The sequence below is a fragment of the Staurois parvus genome, unplaced genomic scaffold (genome assembly GCF_062004578.1).
Source record: "Staurois parvus isolate SC_StPar_1 unplaced genomic scaffold, SC_StPar_1.0 ptg001514l, whole genome shotgun sequence".
NCBI classification, from domain to species: domain Eukaryota; kingdom Metazoa; phylum Chordata; class Amphibia; order Anura; family Ranidae; genus Staurois; species Staurois parvus.
Genome location: NW_028319310.1, coordinates 319,401 through 338,326, shown reverse-complemented (window position 1 = coordinate 338,326; position 18,926 = coordinate 319,401). Strand labels below are relative to the sequence as shown.

General features: G+C 44.6%; 1 protein-coding gene across 1 annotated transcript in view; it reads right to left on the bottom strand.

The window, feature by feature from the left end:
* Positions 1-1,763: 1,763 nt before the first annotated feature.
* Positions 1,764-18,926, bottom strand: part of RHBG (Rh family B glycoprotein) — a 47,703-nt gene continuing 30,540 nt past the window's right edge. Inside the window, exons 6-10 of the mRNA XM_089662660.1 lie at positions 16,063-16,200; positions 12,589-12,722; positions 12,373-12,494; positions 8,789-8,862; positions 1,764-2,316 (exon numbers count right to left, since the gene is read on the bottom strand). Of these exons, the coding sequence (XP_089518786.1) occupies positions 2,251-2,316; positions 8,789-8,862; positions 12,373-12,494; positions 12,589-12,722; positions 16,063-16,200 (534 nt within the window). The 3' untranslated portion in view covers positions 1,764-2,250. The remainder of the gene's footprint in view (positions 2,317-8,788; positions 8,863-12,372; positions 12,495-12,588; positions 12,723-16,062; positions 16,201-18,926) is intronic.

Sequence of the window (18,926 nt, the reverse complement as noted above, 5' to 3'; positions counted from 1 at the left end):
AATGGCAAATCCAATCTCATGCCCAGACCTGGTCCTGACCCTGACCCTGGTCTTGACCCTGACTGTGACTGCATTTCACACCTAGAAAGCCTTAAAAGTGAACAGGTCACCCGCGGGCATTTGTAATAATTTAACTCCAAAGACATGCTGGGAGGTTAATTGGCTCCTGTCTAAATTGGCCCTAGTATGTGTATGTATGAATGTGAGTTAGGGACCTTAGATTGTACGCCCCTTGAGGGTTAGGGATCTTAGATTGTACGCCCCTTGAGGGTTAGGGATCTTAGATTGTACGCCCCTTGAGGGTTAGGGACCTTAGATTGTACACCCCTTGAGGGTTAGGGATCTTAGATTGTACGCCCCTTGAGGGTTAGGGACCTTAGATTGTACACCCCTTGAGGGTTAGGGACCTTAGATTGTACACCCCTTGAGGGTTAGGGACCTTAGATTGTACGCCCCTTGACGGTTAGGGACCTTAGATTGTACACCCCTTGAGGGTTAGGGACCTTAGATTGTACGCCCCTTGAGGGTTAGGGACCTTAGATTGTACGCCCCTTGAGGGTTAGGGACCCTAGATTGTACGCCCCTTGAGGGTTAGAGACCTTAGATTGTACGCTCCTTGAGGGTTAGGGACCTTAGATTGTACACTCCTTGAGGGCTAGAGACCTTAGATTGTACGACCCTTGAGGGTTAGAGATCTTAAATTGTACGCCCCTTGGGGGTCGGGGACCTTAGATTGTACGCCCCTTGAGGGTTAAGGACCTTTGATTGTACGCCCCTTGAGGGTTAGGGACCTTAGATTGTACGCCCCTTGAGGGTTAGGGACCTTAGATTGTACACCCCTTGAGGGTTAGGGACCTTAGATTGTACGCCCCTTGAGGGTTAAGGACCTTAGATTGTACGCCCCTTGAGGGTTAGGGACCTTAGATTGTACGCCCCTTGAGGGTTAGGGACCTTAGATTGTACGCCCCTTGAGGGCTAGAGACCTTAGATTGTACGACCCTTGAGGGTTAGAGATCCTAAATTGTACGCCCCTTGGGGGTCGGGGACCTTAGATTGTACGCCCCTTGAGGGTTAAGGACCTTTGATTGTACGCCCCTTGAGGGTTAGGGACCTTAGATTGTACGCCCCTTGAGGGTTAGGGACCTTAGATTGTACGCCCCTTGAGGGTTAGGGACCTTAGATTGTACGCCCCTTGAGGGTTAAGGATCTTTGATTGTACGCCCCTTGAGGGTTAGGGACCTTAGATTGTACGCCCCTTGAGGGTTAGGGACCTTAGATTGTACGCCCCTTGAGGGTTAGGGACCTTAGATTGTACGCCCCTTGAGGGTTAGGGACCTTAGATTGTACGCCCCTTGAGGGTTAGGGACCTTAGATTGTACGCCCCTTGAGGGTTAAGGATCTTTGATTGTACGCCCCTTGAGGGTTAGGGACCTTAGATTGTACGCCCCTTGAGGGTTAGGGACCTTAGATTGTACGCCCCTTGAGGGTTAGGGACCTTAGATTGTACGCCCCTTGAGGATTAGGGACCTTAGATTGTACACCCCTTGAGGGTTAGGGACCTTAGATTGTACGCCCCTTGAGGGTTAGGGACCTTAGATTGTACGCCCCTTGAGGGTTAGGGACCTTAGATTGTATGCCCCTTGAGGGTTAGGGACCTTAGGGGCGCAGGTGAGACCTTTGCGACCCTGGTAGTTCTGCCACTGCTACTGATATAGATAAAAAATGCAAAAAAACTTACGCAATACACAACACATTCCACCCAATTTAAAAAAAAAAATTTATATATCTATATTTCCATTTTTTGGGTATATAATTCTTTTCATACAAGGTGCCGTTGGGTGTCCTATCAGTACAGGCGTAGGAAACCCGACAGCAAAGTGCCATACAAACGTAGAATTTACGGGGGTTAGTCGGGTCGTTTCTTCATTTACAAACATGTTTTGGCAATAAAATCGTAAGATATACATAAAAATCCAAAAAATAAAAACTTTGACCATTAGAAGGGATAACGTGGGGGGGGGGGGGGGTTTAAAAAAGTTAATACAACATGCAAGTCTAAAAAAAAAAAATATATATACAATCAGTGAAGGTCGCTCTTCAAATCTCCTGGGACATCCTCCATGACAGCTCCCGGCAGGTTCACATTGGAAGTCACGATGGAGAGCGCCGATAGGCAAAAGGTCCACCTTGGCCGCTTTGGATGGTAAGGTAAGTCGGCAACAAAGTCTTTGGGTTGGTAGAAGGCGGAGTTTACGCTTGTGTCTGTTGCTCGGGATCCTCTGTGCGGACGAGGATGTGCTCGGATTCCTCGGGAACCTGGGGAAAAAAATGAAAAAAAAAGAAGAAAAAAGGTGATGAGACAGGAAATACATTCCTAAAACGATCTTTAGAGCTCGCTCAGCGCACCAACGCAGGTTATAGACCCCGACGATGCCGCCATGATGATGGACGTGTGCTGCACCGACGCAGGTTATAGGCCCCGACGATGCCGCCGTGATGATGGACGTGTGCTGCACCAACACAGGTTATAGGCCCCGACGATGCTGCAGCGACGCAGGTTATAGGCCCCGACGATGCCGCCATGATGATGGACGTGTGCTGCACCGACGCAGGTTATAGGCCCCAACGATGCCGCCATGATGATGGACGTGAGCTGCACCAACGCAGGTTGTAGGTCCCAACGATGACGCCATGATGATGGACACGTGGTGCACCGATGCAGGTTATAGGTCCCGACGATGCCGCCGTGATGATGGACGTGTGCTGCACCGACGCAGGTTATAGGCCCCGACGATGCCGCCATGATGATGGACGTGTGCTGCACCGACGCAGGTTGTAGGTCCCAACGATGACGCCATGATGATGGACGTGTGCTGCACCAATGCAGGTTATAGGCCCCGACGATGCCGCCGTGATGATGGGCGTGTGCTGCACCGACGCAGGTTATAGGCCCCGACGATGCCGCCATGATGATGGACACGTGCTGCACCGACGCAGGTTATAGGCCCCGACGATGCCGCCAGGATGATGGACACGTGCTGCACCGACGCAGGTTATAGGCCCCGACGATGCCACCATGATGATTGACACGTGATGCACCACCGCGGGTTATAGGCCCCGACGATGCCGCCATGATGATGGACGTGTGCTGCACCAATGCAGGTTATAGGCCCCAAGGATGTCGCCATGATGATGGACATGTGTTGCGGCAACGTGTGTTGCCAAAAAAAAATAATTCATGCATCATTTTTTCGTAGCTTTTGGTTGCACGTCTGCCACAAGGTGTGTTAAGGTGGCTGTAGACCCTTCCAGTGAAACAAATCCTCCTACATAAGTTGTACCTGTTTATCTGCAGCCCTCTCTTCTCTACATCTGGCTAGAAAGCTAAGGCCTGTCTGAGCAGTCAGAAAAAAGGAGGCTGAGCTGAGGTTACAATCTGCAGAGCTAAGTGAGGAGAGCTCTGAAAGCTGATTGGAGGGAAAGGACACCCCCCCCCTTCGCACAGGTCACGGGATCAGAGGTCTGCTGGAGGTCCCTCCCCTGTTACCATTTATGTCTTGGTGTCAGGGCAACTTGTCAGAAGTGACTCATGCTGATAGCAGAGGTAGAAGGCAGCAGACAGAAATGACACTTGGTGGTCTGGATTGAGACACGTACACACTATAGAGGGATGTGCTTTGTTCATAGTTCATGTCTGAGGTTTGCAGCCACTTTAGGGGACCATTCAAAATGCTACTGTACATGTTGTGGTATCATGTGCGTCACCTCAATGCCATAATGCAGGGGGCCCCATAGTGCAGGGATCACCATAGTGCAGGGGGCTCCATAGCACAGGGGGCTCCATAGTGCAGGGGGCTCCATAGCACAGGGGGCTCCATAGTGCAGGGGGCTCCATAGTGCAGAAGGCTCTATAGTGCAGAAGGATCCATAGTGCAGGGGGCCCCATAGGGCAGGAGGCACCATAGTGCAGGTGGGGGGAGGCCACATCGTATATTTTACAAATATTGGGGAGCCAAAAAATTGGTCAAATGAAGGAATCAAATTGAAAAGAACTAACGAACCATGCTTGGAGTTTTCCTTTTAATTGGAATGATAGGATTTAGAACAGAGAAAAAAACTTAAGCAGAAGAAGCAAAGAAATTCCAAATAAACATCAGCTCATCAGAGCCCCCACCATACAATGAGTCCCCATTAGAGCTATCCTTACAATAAAATCTCTATGAAAGTCCCCCTTACACCAGAGCCTCACATTAGAGACCCATTACATCGGCGTCCCCTCTTACATGAGAGTCCTCATCAGAGTCCCCTTAACTCAGAGTCTTCATAAAAGTCCCCCTTACATGAGAGTCTCACATCAGAGCCCCTTACATTGGAGTCCCCCCCTTATATGAGAGTTCTCATGACATCAGAGTCCCCCTTTCATCAGAATCTCCATCATATTCCCCCTTACATCAGAATCTCCATTAAAGTGCCCCGTACATCAGAGTGCCCATCAAAGTCCCCTTACATCAGAGTCTCCATAAAAGTCCCCCTTACATCAGAGTTGCCATTAATGTCCCCCTTACATCAGAGTGCCCATCAGAGCCCCCTTACATCAGAGTCTCCATAAATGTCCCCCTTACATCAGATTGCCCATCAGAACCCTCTTACATCAGAGTCTCCATAAAAGTCTCCTTTACATCAGAGTCTCCATAAAAGTCCCCCTTTCATCAGAGTCCCCATCATATTTCCCCTTACATCAGAGTCTCCATAAAAGTCCCCCTTTCATCATAGTCCCCATCATATTCCCCCTTACATCAGAGTCTCCATAAAAGTCCCCCTTATAATCAGAGTCTCCCTAAAAGTCCCTTTACATCAACGTCCCACTTTCATCAGAGTCTCCATAAAAGCCCCTCTAACATGAGTCTTTTTCAGAGTCCCCTTACACCAAAGGGCCAGATAAAACCTTTCAGAGGGCCAGGTCTGGCCCGCGGACTGTAGTTTGGAGACCCTTGCCATAGTGTGAACAGGCCCGTAAAGGAGCACATGATCCCTGGAGTCCTCAGGAGTACTGTTAGGCTTTTTCATGTCCCATCTCTGCTCAGGAAGTAAGCTGTGGATTGCCGGATCACCAGATCGCTCTACACAAACGTGGACGACCCCAGGAGTCATCAATTCCCGGAAACCGTGTCCAGCCAGTTACGTGATGCGGGCTCTGTCTATCCTTTCCGAATATTATCTGCATTTATGCGCATCAACACAATGGGTGAATGTGCTGGAAGCGCACCTCAATGTACAAAAAAAAAAAGAAAATTTCAGCGCCCCAATATGCATGTCGCGTGCGTTCTTTTGCCGCAATACCTGTTCATTGCTCACTAATGTAATAGCGATCCGGGATTCCATTCCAAATTCACAGTTTGCACATTACCGTCCGTTGTGGAGATGTGAACCAACGAATCCTGAAATCTTTTTTTTTTTTTTACTTTTTTCATTGAAAACACATTTTGTTTCTGCGACTCTGTCCTTCCTCTACAACCAATAGCATTCTGCTGCCATCTACTGGCGGTTTGTTGGTATTACAGGCAGCAAAGTTGCAATCTAAAAAAAGCAGCACAAATGAATTGTTGGGTAATGCAGGCCATAGACGGTTTGAAAATCGGCCGATTTTTTGTCTGAAAAATGAAACATCGTTCGTTCTGTAATCCGATGGTGCCACCAATGATTTTGAAAATCGGCCGATTTTTTGCCCGAAAAATGAAACATCGTTCGTTCTGTAATCCGATGGTGCCACCAATGATTTCGAAAATCGGCCGATTTTTTGTCCGAAAAATGAAACATCGTTCGTTCTGTAATCCGATGTTGCCACCAATGATTTCAAAAATCGGCCGATTTTCACAAATTTTCCAGCATGCCCGATAAACGAAATGAGGAGGAACCACGAAAATCGGCCGATGCCATTGCCGCACTAACAGTGTGGAAATCGTCTGATTATTCTTTCGGACGAAAAATCGGCCGATTTTCGAACCCGCTATGGCCTGCACAGATATGAATGGCACCCATTGGGACACGTGGGGGGGAGGGGTGACACTCTTGTGAAAATACTAGGAGTGCACTGCACGTACAATGAGTGATTTCTGCCTACTTCAGCATAAACACTGGCTTTTTAAATGATATATGCAAAATGAGTGGAGCTTGGTAAAAAAAAAAAGGAAAAAAAAAGAAAATAAAAAAAAGAAGAAAAAAAGAAAATAATAAAAAATAAGAAGAAAAGAAAAAAAAAGAAGAAAAAAAAGAAGAAAAAAAGAAAAGAAGAAAAAAAAGAAGCGAAAAAAAAAAAAACAAAAGAAGAAAAAAAAAGGAGAAAAAAAAGAAGAAAAAAAGAAAAGAAGAAAAAAAGAAGCAAAAAAAAGAAGAAAAAAGAAAAAAAAAAGAAAAGAAGAAAAAAAAAGAAAAGAAGGAAAAAAAAAAAGAAGAAAAAAAAGAAGAAAAAAAAAGCAGGAAAAAAAAGAAGGAAAAAAACAAAAGAAGGAGGTAGGGTCTTCTAATACAAAGTGTAGCAAAGCAAATAATGCGTTTTAACTTTAGATATCCACTTCATCTCCAGAAGGTTTTCATGACCAGGGCAATTTTTTGCCATTCAGCACTGCACTACTTTAACTGGCAATTGCGCGGTCATGCAATACTGCACGCAAACAAAATTTGTATAATTTTTTTTCACACAAATAGATTTTTCTTTTTGGTGGTATTCGATCACCGCTGTCTTTTTTTTTGTGACAAGCGAAAAACCTTAAAAATTGGAAAATAATAACACAATATTTTCTGTTATAAAACATATCCAATTAAATCAAATTTCATCATAAATTTAGGCCAAATTCACAATTTTTTGAAAATGAAAAAATGTATTTGTTTATTTATTTTTTACATACTGTCCCCAGTGCAGTACAGCATGATCATATGATGGATGATGGTGATCAGGTAACAGTATGTTAAAAAAAAAGTATTCAATTTTCTAAACTTTTTAAAATTTTTTACAATTTTTTGAATATGATTTTTTTTTTTTTTTTTTTTTACATACGGTCTTCAGTGCAGTACAGCATCATCATATGATGGATGTGGTGGTAATCAGATAACAGTCCACTTCCAGACCGGACACTTTCACCCCCTTCCTGACCAGGGCAATTTTCAGCTTTCAGCGCTATCACACTTTGAATGACAATTGCACAGTCATGTAACACTGTACCCAAATTAATTTTTTAACATTTTTTTGCGACAGATAAAGCTTTATTTTGGTGGTATTTATTCACTGCTGGGATTTTTATTTTTTTTTGCTATGTAAATGAAAAAGTCCAAAAATTTTGAACAAAAGTGTTTTTTTTATAAAATTTTGCAAATAAATAATATTTCATCATAAATCTTTGCCGAGATGTATTTCGTTATCTTTTTAGTAAAAAAAACAAACAAAAACAAATTAGTTTATAACCAAAAATTATAATTTTTAAACATTTTTTTTTACATTTTTATTTTATTTTTTTATATTATTTTTTATTTATTTTTTTACATACTGTCACCCTAGCAGTACAGTGTCACCATGGTGACACTGTACTACTTGTGGGGGGTGATGAAGATTTTTTTTTTTTTTTTTTTTTACAATGATTGCTTTTACACCCATATAGGATGTAAAAGCAATCATTTCTCTTTCTCTCTGTGTGCATTCCTGCACTCATTGAGAAATACAGAGTGAGCTGTGATTGGTCACAGCTTGTCACATGGTACAAGGCTGTTGTGAATAGCCTTGTACCATGTGACCTCTGTGATCATTCACAGATTTCACACGTAGTAAGCAATGATGTCACAAGTGACATCTTGCTTACTACTTTGCATGTGATCACTGATTAGCCAATCAGTGATCACATGATCGGGACCTCGTACAGAGGTCCCGTCCGACGATCGGTGTTTCACTGTGTCCGGAGGACACAGCGGGCACCGGATCGCGGTGCTGCGCGCTCCCAGGGAGCGCGCACAAGCAGGGTGCGGGGAGGCCGTTCATAAACGGCCACCCGACCCTGTACTGCCACCGTCCGGCCGTTTATATGCAACGGCCGGTCGGGAAGTGGTTAAAAAAAATGTATTCAATTTTCTAAACTTTACTTTTTCATTTTTGAACTTTTCTTCATTTTTACAATTTTTTGTTTTTCATACTTTCATCAGAGTAGTTCAGTCACCATAGTACCACTGTACTACTCTGGGGGGTGGGGATCAGGGATATATTTTATAATATATATATATACACACATACACACACATACTGTATATAATTTTTTTTCATATTTTCATCAGTGTAGTTCAGTCACCATAGTAACACTGTACTACTCTGTGGGGGGGTGGGGATCAGGGGTATACAGTATATATATAAGGCCATTGTAACAGCAAAAGTTTTCAACTGTCATGAATGCATTACATTCATGACAGCTGCGATCACTAGTGATTGGCTACAGCTGATCACATGGTACAGGGTGATGTGATTGGCCCAGGTTCCATATGATGGCTGTGGGCCTATCAAATCATAGGAAACAGGGCTGTTATAAATGAATTAATTCGTAACAGTTTTGTTGGCACCGTGACCTTGTGATCACATGGCGATCCCAAGTACCGAGATCCACAATCCGCTGTGCGCCTCTCAACCGGAACAGGCACAATGACGTCCATGTATATGATTTTGCCTGCACGCGCCACCCCGACGCAGTATATGTACTTTGGCAGCTTGGGAAGTCCATATATATTTTTGAAGTGCTTGCCATAAAACACTCACCTCCCAGTAGAGGGAATCGTCAAAACATTCAGCATCGGATGGGGAGCCGAAGAAGGGCAACCTCAGTATGAACCCTATTAAAAAAAAAAAAAAATGTGATCACTACTATATTCATCATAGAGCTGGACAATCCAAAGATTTTCCACATTAAATTACTTAAAGCCAAACAGATATTAGAAGTGTTCGGCTTGGTTCACACTGCTGCGACTTGCTGTGCGGCTTTGCATTGCGACTTGATGTAATGCGACTTTGGCTAAAAACCCTCTGAAGTTGGATACCGGCGCATCAAACATATATTTGTAAATGCGTTCCAAAAATGTAGATTTGTATTTTTAAAGACATACAGTAGATTTGAAATGTATTTTTAAAAATAATTTTCATATATCTTGTAATAAAAACACATTTCAACATACAGTATATATATATTTATATATATATATATATATATATATACAGTGGGGCAAAAAAGTATTTAGTCACCACCAATTGTACAAGTTCTCCCACTTACAAAGATGAGAGAGGTCTGTAATTGGCATCATAGGTAGACCTCAACTATGAGAGACAAAATGAGAAAACAAATCCAGGCAATCACATTGGCTGATCTGGAAAGAATTTATATGCAAATTATGGTGGAAAATAAGTATTTGGTGAATATGAAAAGTTCATGTCAATACTTTGTTATATATCCTTTGTTGGCAATGACAGAGGTCAGACGTTTCCTGTAAGTCTTCACAAGGTTGGCACACACTGTTGCTGGTATGTTGGCCCATCCTCCATGCAGATCTCCTCTAGAGCAGTGATGTTTTGGGGCTGTCGCTGGGCAACACGGACTTTCAACTCCCTCCAAAGGTTTTCTATGGGGTTGAGATCTGGAGACTGGCTAGGCCACTCCAGGACCTTGAAATGCTTCTTATGAAGCCACTCCTTCGTTGCCCGGGCGGTATGTTTGGGATCATTGTCATGTTGGAAGACCCAGCCATGTTTCATCTTCAATGCCCTTGCTGATGGAAGGAGGTTTGCACTCAAAATCTCACGATACATGGCCCCATTCATTCTGTCCTGTACATGGATCAGTCGTCCTGGTCCCTTTGCGGAGAAACAGCTCCAAAGCATGATGTTGCCACCCCCATGCTTCACAGTAGGTATGGTGTTCTTTGGATGCAACTTAGCATTCTCTCTCCTCCAAACACGACGAGTTGTGTTTCTACCAAACAGTTCTATTTTGGTTTCATCTGACCATATGACATTCTCCCAATCCTCTTCTGGATCATCCAAATGCTCTCTAGCAAACTTCAGACGGGCCTGGACATGTACTGGCTTAAGCAGGGGGACACGTCTGGCACTGCAGGATCTGAGTCCCTGGCGGCGTAGTGTGTTACTGATGGTAGCCTTTGTTACGTTGGTCCCAGCTCTCTACAGGTCATTCACTAGGTCCCCCTGTGTGGTCCTGGGATATTTGCTCACTGTTCTTGTGATCATTTTGACCCCACGGGGTGAGATCTTGCGTGGAGCCCCAGATCAAGGGAGATTATCAGTGGTCTTGTATGTCTTCCATTTTCTAATTATTGCTCCCACAGTTGATTTGTTCACACCAAGCTGCTTGCCTATTGCAGATTCAGTCTTCCCAGCCTGGTGCAGGTCTACAATTTTGTTTCTGGTGTCCTTCGACAGCTCTTTGGTCTTCACCATAGTGGAGTTTGGAGTGTGACTGTTTGAGGTTGTGGACAGGTGTCTTTTATACTGATAACAAGTTCAAACAGGTGCCATTGATACAGGTAATGAGTGCAGGACAGAGGAGCCTCTTAAAGAAGAAGGTACAGGTCTGTGAGAGCCAGAAATCTTGCTTGTTTGTAGGTGACCAAATACTTATTTTCCACCATAATTTGCAAATAAATTCTTTCCAGATCAGCCAATGTGATTGTCTGGATTTGTTTTCTCATTTTGTCTCTCATAGTTGAGGTCTCTCTATGATGCCAATTACAGGCCTCTCTCATCTTTGTAAGTGGGAGAACTTGTACAATTGGTGGTGACTAAATACTTTTTTGCCCCACTGTATATATATATATACTGTATGTTGAAATGCGTTTTTATTACAAATTATAAGAAAACTATATTTCAAATTTACCGTAGGTCTTTAAAAATACAAATCTACATTTTTGGAATGCATTTACAAATATATGTAAAAATATATGTTAAAAGGACTTTTGTAAAAAAAAAATCTGAAGAATATATTTTAAAAAATATATATTATTTTACAAATATTTTGTAATAAAAATGCATTTCAACATACAGTATATATATATATATATTTTTTAATTGAAATATATTGAATACGGCCAAAATTGTAGCATTTCAAATATATGTAAATATATTTGGGAAGAATATTTTTAAAATATATTTCAAATATATTTTTCTTCCATGTGGGGTGGCTCCCTGTGTGAATGGACGCACAGAGCCGCGGGTGCCCCCACAGCAAGCAGCTTGCTGTGGGGGCACCCGACAGACAGGAGGAGCCAGGAGAGCCTGCAGGAAACCCAGGAAAAGGAGGATCCCGGCTGCACTGTGCACAACCTCTGCACACAGCAGGTAAGTATAGACATGTTTTTTATTTAAAAAAAAAAAAATGAACCTTTAGAATCGCTTTAAGTCGCTGTGACTTGAGCCACATTAATAAAGATGGCACCCATTAAAATGAATATGTTTTGATTTGTCACGTGACTTCATGTGTCGCTATATGCCCGTGTCACATGTTCCTGGAGACAGGGCTCATCAATAATGGGTGCTGCGGCCAGGGGCGGTCTGACCATTTGAAAACCCGGGCACTACCCGAGGGCCCGGGGTCAGTAGGGGGCCCCATGAGATGCCCCTGGTACCATTTTCATAGGCTTTTTTGAGTTTGGGCAAGGACACAGGGGCCCCATGATCCCCTATTGCCCGGGGGCCCCATGAGTTGTCAGTCCGCCCCTGGCTGCAGCGACTACTAGCCGGTTACTGCCTGGTTGCTGACATCGCATGCCTGACGAAGGGTCCTGTGCGACTCCGAAACAGGGGTGGACTGACAACTCATGGGGCCCCCGGGCAATAGGGGATCATGGGGCCCCTGTGTCTTTGCCCAAACTCAAAAAAGCCTATGTAAAAGGTACCAGGGGCATCTCATGGGGCCCCCTACTGACCCCAGGCCCTCGGGCACTGCCCAAGTTTCCAAATGGTCAGTCCGCCCCTGCTCTGTAACTTTGCCCGTGTTTCTTTGTGATGTGATCTTTCTGCAATAAAAGATTTGGAGATCTTGATGAGAATGTGCATTTATGTGTCGCATGATGAGTCGCATCAGTGTGAACCGGGGTTAAGTATCCAAGCGATCAACGGGAGTGCCACACCTCGAGGTGCCAAAAAAAAAAAATTCTTCTTTGAAAATGGCCGGCTGGAGAGAGTTCTATCCCGACACGTTTGGCGCTAGGCGCAGCGCTTTCTCACCGTGCCTAGCTGGAAACATGTTAGGAAAAAAGTCGTTCTGTTCCTATATAATTCCTTCCACATTTAACTCCGCTATGAACGAAGATGAAGTCTCAGCAACGCCAACTCACCTACAATAAGTCCCCCAACCAGGGCAAAGGCCAAAGCCACCATCAAGGCCAGGGACTGGTACAAAGCTTGGGAATGGGCCGTGCGACTCCCTTCAGCGATCAATGGGAAAACATCATCCATCCTGCAAGTCAAGTTAAAAGACTTTTTTTTTTTTTTGGTATTAAAACAAGAAAAAAGAAATCCCCGAAGAGCTCCTGAAATTCAAAAGATCTTACCCGCCACCGTAGACGTCTGCCGTCGCCGTAAAAGCTACAATGGATCCTATCATCGCCCCCAGCACACCGGGCATGCCATGCAGATTGTGGACCCCGCACGTGTCCTGAATCTTCAGCTTGGAATCCAGGATAGGCTGCGGAGAAAAAGGACACGTAGGTCATATCATAAGTCTGTGCAAGAACATAACAGACCAAATGTAGACACGCCAAGGTCCAGAATGGTCAGCCTACGGCAAGAGTAATATTCTATTTTTTTAAAATCTTTTCAGTTTCAGTCTTGTTTATATATTTTTTTTTCTTGATTTTGATTCACAACCTGTTTTGTTCCTGCAGAAGTAGAAGCAACCTGAGTCTTGTTATTCCATTGATGTGAGTGTGGCCTGTAATTAGGTATCAAGAAGTGTACAGACTGGCTTGGTCAGGGGACTGGTTGGGTGATGGTGAGCCAGTCCACTCAGTGGTGGTGAAAGATCACCTGTCTGGACTGTGCACTGGGAAACCCATGTCCTTCAAGTATTTAAGCCACGACCTCCAACAGACTTGATCTGGTACCACAGGAAAGGGACCTCTAGAACTTGGCATTAGCCCATTGCAACACTTTACTTCATAGCTACGTTCTAGAGGCCCCTTTCCTGTGGTACCAGATCAAGTCTGTTGGAGGTTGTGGCTTGAATACTTGAAGGACATGGATTTCCCTGTGCATAGTCCAGAGAGGGGACCTCTCACCATCACTGAGTGGGCTGGCCCAACTTCACCAAACTACCACCAGTCCCCTGACCATGCCATGACCTCCAACAGACTTGATCTGGTACCACAGGAAAGGGGCCTCTAGAACTTGGCATTAGTCCATTGCAACACTTTACTTCATAGCTATGTTCTAGAGGCCCCTTTCCTGTGGTACTAGATCAAGTCTGTTGGAGGTCGTGGCTTAAATACTTGAAGGACTTGGGTTTCCCAGTGCATAGTCCAGAAAGGGGACCTCTCACCACCACTGAGTGGGATGGCCCAACTTCACCAAACTACCACCAGTCCCCTGACCATGCCAGTCCATACACTTCTTGATACCTAATTATAGGCCACCACTCACACCAATAGAATAACATGACTCAGGTTGCTTCTGCCGGAACTTGCCTCTACTTCTGCAATATACATCATATCAGTCCAATTCAATATGGTCATCAACAGTTCATGTTGGCATTAGTCCATTGCAACACTTTACTTCATAGCTACATTCTAGAGGCCCCTTTCCTGTGGTACCAGATCAAGTCTGTTGGAGGTTGTGGCTTAAATACTTGAAGGACATGGGTTTCCCTGTGCATAGTCCAGAGAGGGGACCTCTCACCATCACTGAATGGGCTAGCCCAACTTCACCAAACTACCACCAGTCCCCTGACCATGCCATGACCTCCAACAGTCTTAATCTGGTACCACAAGAAAGGGGCCTCTAGAACTTGGCATTAGCCCATTGCAACACTTTACTTCATAGCTACGTTCTAGAGGCCCCTTTCCTGTGGTACTAGATCAAGTCTGTTGGAGGTCGTGGCTTAAATACTTGAAGGACATGGGTTTCCCTGTGCATAGTCCAGAGAGGGGACCTCTCACCATCACTGAGTGGGCTGTCCCAACTTCACCAAACTACCACCAGTCCCCTGACCATGCCATGACCTCCAACAGACTTGATCTGGTAACACAGGAAAGGGGCCTCTAGAACTTGGCATTAGTCCATTGCAAAACTTTACTTCATAGATTCATTCTAGAGGCCCCTTTCCTGTGGTACTAGATCAAGTCTGTTGGAGGTCGTGTCTTAAATACTTGAAGGACTTGGGTTTCCCAGTGCATAGTCCAGAGAAGGGACCTCTCACCACCACTGAGTGGGATGGCCCAACTTCACCAAACTACCACCAATCCCCTGACCACGCCAGTCCATACACTTCTTGCTACCTAATTTTAGGCCACCACTCACTACAATAGAATAACATGACTCAGGTTGCTTCTGCCGGAAATTGCCTCTACTTCTGCAATATGCATCATATCAGTCCAATTCAATATGGTCATCAACAGTTCATGTTGGCATTAGTCCATTGCAACACTTTACTTCATAGCTACGTTCTAGAGGCCCCTTTCCTGTGGTACCAGATCAAGTCTGTTGGAGGTCGTGGCTTAAATACTTGAAGGACATGGGTTTCCCTGTGCATAGTCCAGAGAGGGGACCTCTCACCACCACTGAGTGGGCTGTCCCAACTTCACCAAACTACCACGAGTCTCCTGACCACGCCATGACCTCCAACAGTCTTGATCTGGTACCACAAGGAAGGGGCCTCTAGAACTTGGCATTAGTCCATTGCAACACTTTACTTCATAGCTAACATGAACTGTTGATGACCATATTGAATTGGACCGATATGATGCATGTTGCAGAAGTAGAGGCAAGTTCTGGCAGAAGCAACCTGAGTCATGTTGTTCCATTGATCTGAGTGGTGGCCTATAATTAGGTATCAAGAAGTGTACGAACTGGCTTGGTCAGGGGACTGGCGGTAGTTGGGTGATAGTGGGCCAGCCCACTCAGTGGTGGTGAGAGGTCCCCTCTCTGGACCATGCACAGGGAAACCCATGTCCTTCAAGTATTTAAGCCACGACCTCCAACAGACTTGATCTGGTACCACAGGAAAGGGGCCTCTAGAACTTAGCTATGAAGTAAAGTGTTGCAATGGACTAATGCCAACATGAACTGTTGATGACCATATTGAGTTGGACTGATATGATGCATGTTGTAGAAATAGAGGCAATTTCTGGCAGAAGCAACCTAAGTTATGTTGTTCCATTGATGTGAGTGGTGGCCTAAAATTAGGTAGCAAGAAGTGTGTGGACTGGTGTGGTCAGGGGACTGGTGGTAGTTTGGTGAAGTTGGGCCAGAGCACTCAGTGGTGGTGAGAGGTCACCTGTCTGGACCATGCACTGGGAAACCCATGTTCTTCAAGTATTTAAGCCACGACCTCCAATGGACTTGATCTGGCACCACAGGCAAGGGGCCCCTACAACGTAGCTTTGAAGTAAAATGTTCCAATGGACTAATGCCAACTATGCCAAACTGAACTGTTGCTGACCATATTGAATAGTACTGATATGATGCAAGTTGCTGAAGTGGATGCATGTTCCAGCAGAAGCAAACTGTTATTTCATTGGTGTGAGTGGTGGCCTATAACAAGGCCACAACCCCCTTCGGACCCAACCTAGTACCACAGGAATGGGGCCCTTACAACTTAGTTGTAAAGTTTAGTTGTGAAGTTGTGCTAGCCTTGTGACAAAGACCTAGATAGCCATGAAGTGTGAGCTGGAGCATGGACCTTGGGTTTCCAACCAGCCTTGATGGATCTAATGCATGTAGGCCCCTGACTTATCAACCACCAGTAGGGGGGGCTACTCTGTTCATCCATACGAATCCCATGTATTATATATGTGGCTCAGGAAGCTTACTGTCAAATATTTGTATCCAAGGACAGAGACTATCCCAGCTAGGGATCCAGAGATCATAGCACCGAACGGAGTCAACATCATCTCTGCGGACGTGCCAACTGCAACACCACCTGCCAATGCAGCGTTCTGAATATGGACCTGTGAAAAAAAAAAAAATAATAATAATAAAAAATAATAATAATAATAATAAGCATTCATGTAAATAACTTTACTTGCCGAAATATTTGTAGTTCAGTCCAGCCAGTCTTGTGATTTGCACATTTCTTACCATACTAGAGGACCAGGACAGGGACACCGCTATTACCTGCTGGAGTCCTGCATCTTCCCCTCTCTCTACCCCGCCTCCTTACTGCTTATTGGACAATGAATGAGCACCAAGTGTCTGAGCTTTCCTCCTCCTCCTCCTGGAGGCAGACCCAATACCCTCCCATCCAATGCCTGAACGCATCAGACCGGCCACATTTTGGAGCCGATTGGTCTGCAATACAGACCACTTATGCAGGCCATAGATGGGTCGAAAACCGGCCGTTTTTTTTTTTTAAAACGAAAAATCGGTCGTTCAATAGGCCAACGTTACCACCAACAGTAAAAAAAATCGGCCAATTTTCGTCCCGTCTATGGCCGGCATTTAATTACTTCTGTCCCTGCAGAGAGCCCCGCTATTATATTTGACATGAAAGTCTTGAGGTTGCAACAATGTATCTATTTGTATCCATTTCAGATACAGATGTTTTTATTCAGATACAAATAGATATATTGTTGCAACCGCAATACGTTTTCATGTCAAATGTAATAGCGGACTGGAATTCTTTTTCTCCTCCTTCTTCTTCTTCTTCTTTTTCTTCCTCTTCTTTTTCTTCTTCTGCTTCTTTTTTCTTCTTCTTCTTCTTCTCTTTTTTTCTTCTTCTTTTTCTTCTCCTTCTTCTTTTTCTTCTTCTTCTACTTTTTTCTTCTTCTTTTTCTTCCTCTTCTCCTTCTTTTTCTTCTTCTTCTCCTTTTTTCTTTTGCTTTTTCTTCTTTTCTTTTTCTTCTTCTTCTTCTACTTTTCTTCCTCTTTTTTCTTCTTTTTCTTTTTCTTCTACTTCTTCTACTTTGTCTTCTTTTTTTTCTCCTTCTTCTTCTTCTTTTTCTTCTTCTGCCTCTTTTTCTTCTTCTTTTTCTTGCAGGTCACAGCTCATGCGCAGATTTTTTATCGGTAAAAAGATCGGCTGATTTGCCCATCATTGCCGCGAAAATTGGCCGATCGGCAAAATCGGCCGATTGTTTTCCAACTTTACCGATAAAAAAAATTTGCCAAAATCCAGAAAAACAGACGACCAATTAACTCATTACCGGTGTGAAAATCGGCCGATTTTTTCTTTGGATGAAAAATCGGCCAATTTTCAACCCATCTATGGCCTGCATAAGAGTCTGATTTGTGCTGTAGGTAATATCAAGATATTTTTCAGGGGTTTTGAAGGCTTTTGAAGTACTTTCAATTGTATTTCAAAACTGACCTCCAGCCTTCCCTCCGGTCTTGCCCAGTTGTACCGGCTCCTCTCCTGGACTGAAATGTCTCACTCTGACTTCACTGCACACTGTGAGCTTCTCACAATGTGCATTAGAAGCTGCATCCGGTCAGGCAAAAAAAACACACAAAATCCCAAAAATATAAACATCCAATTTGCAGTGAGCATGGGATGTAGTTTGCTCTGGCTCAACGTCATGAGGGTCTGTGTTATTTGGAGGGAGCTCTGTGGTGGGGTGCGATTTGGGGGCTCCCTGATGGAAGGATTCTGTGGTGATGGGAGGACTCATGTATAGGGGGTCTTTAATGTTTAGGAGCATCATGGATGATGAGGGACTCTCCTGTACAGGGGGCTTCTGATGTATAAAAGGGGTTCTGATGTGAGGGGGTGTCTCTGATTTGAATGGGGACCCCTGACACAAAGGGGGGATCTCTGACATGGTGTGGGGACTCTTATGTGATGAGTAGGGGGATTTTAGAGTAGAAGCAGGACCTCTGATGTGACAAGAGGACGTCTGATGTGATTGGGGGGGGGTCTCTTATGTGATGGGGGACCTCTGATGTGAAGGTAGGACACTGATGTGACTGAGGACCTCTGACGTGATGGGGGGACCTCTGATGTGATGGGAGGACCTCTGATGTATAAAGAAGGTTCTGATGTGATGGGGTGCCTTTGATTTGAATAGGGACCCCTGACACAAAGAGGGGGACTCTGATATTAAGGGAGGATCTCTGACATGGTGTGAGAACTTATATATGATGGGGGGGATGAAGGTAGGACACTGATTAGATGGTAGGACACTGATGTGATTGAGGACCTTTGACCAGATAGGGGACTTCTGATGTGATGGGGGGACCTATGATGTGAAGGTAGGACACTGATGTGATTGAGAACTTCTGATGTGATGGGGAACCTCTGATGTAATGGGAGGACCTCTGGTGTATAAAGAAGGTTCTGATGTGAGGGGGTGCCTTTGATTTGAATGGGGACCTCTGACACAAAGGGGGGGGGGGACTCTGATAAAATGAAGAGCCTCGAATGTTAATGGAGGATCTCTGACATGGTGTAGGGACTTATATATGATGGGAGACCTCTGACGTGATGGGGGAAAATCTGATATGCTGGAGGACGTCTGACGTGATGGGGGACGCCTGACCTGATGGGGGATGCCTGGTGTGATGGAGGCCTGCGCTGTGAAGGTATGACACTGATGTGATTGAGGACCTTTTGACTGGATAGGGGACTTCTGATGTGACGGGTGGACCTATGATGTGAAGGTAGGACACTAATGTGATTGAGGACCTCTGATGTGATGGGGAACCTCTGATGTAATGGGAGGACCTCTGATGTATAAAG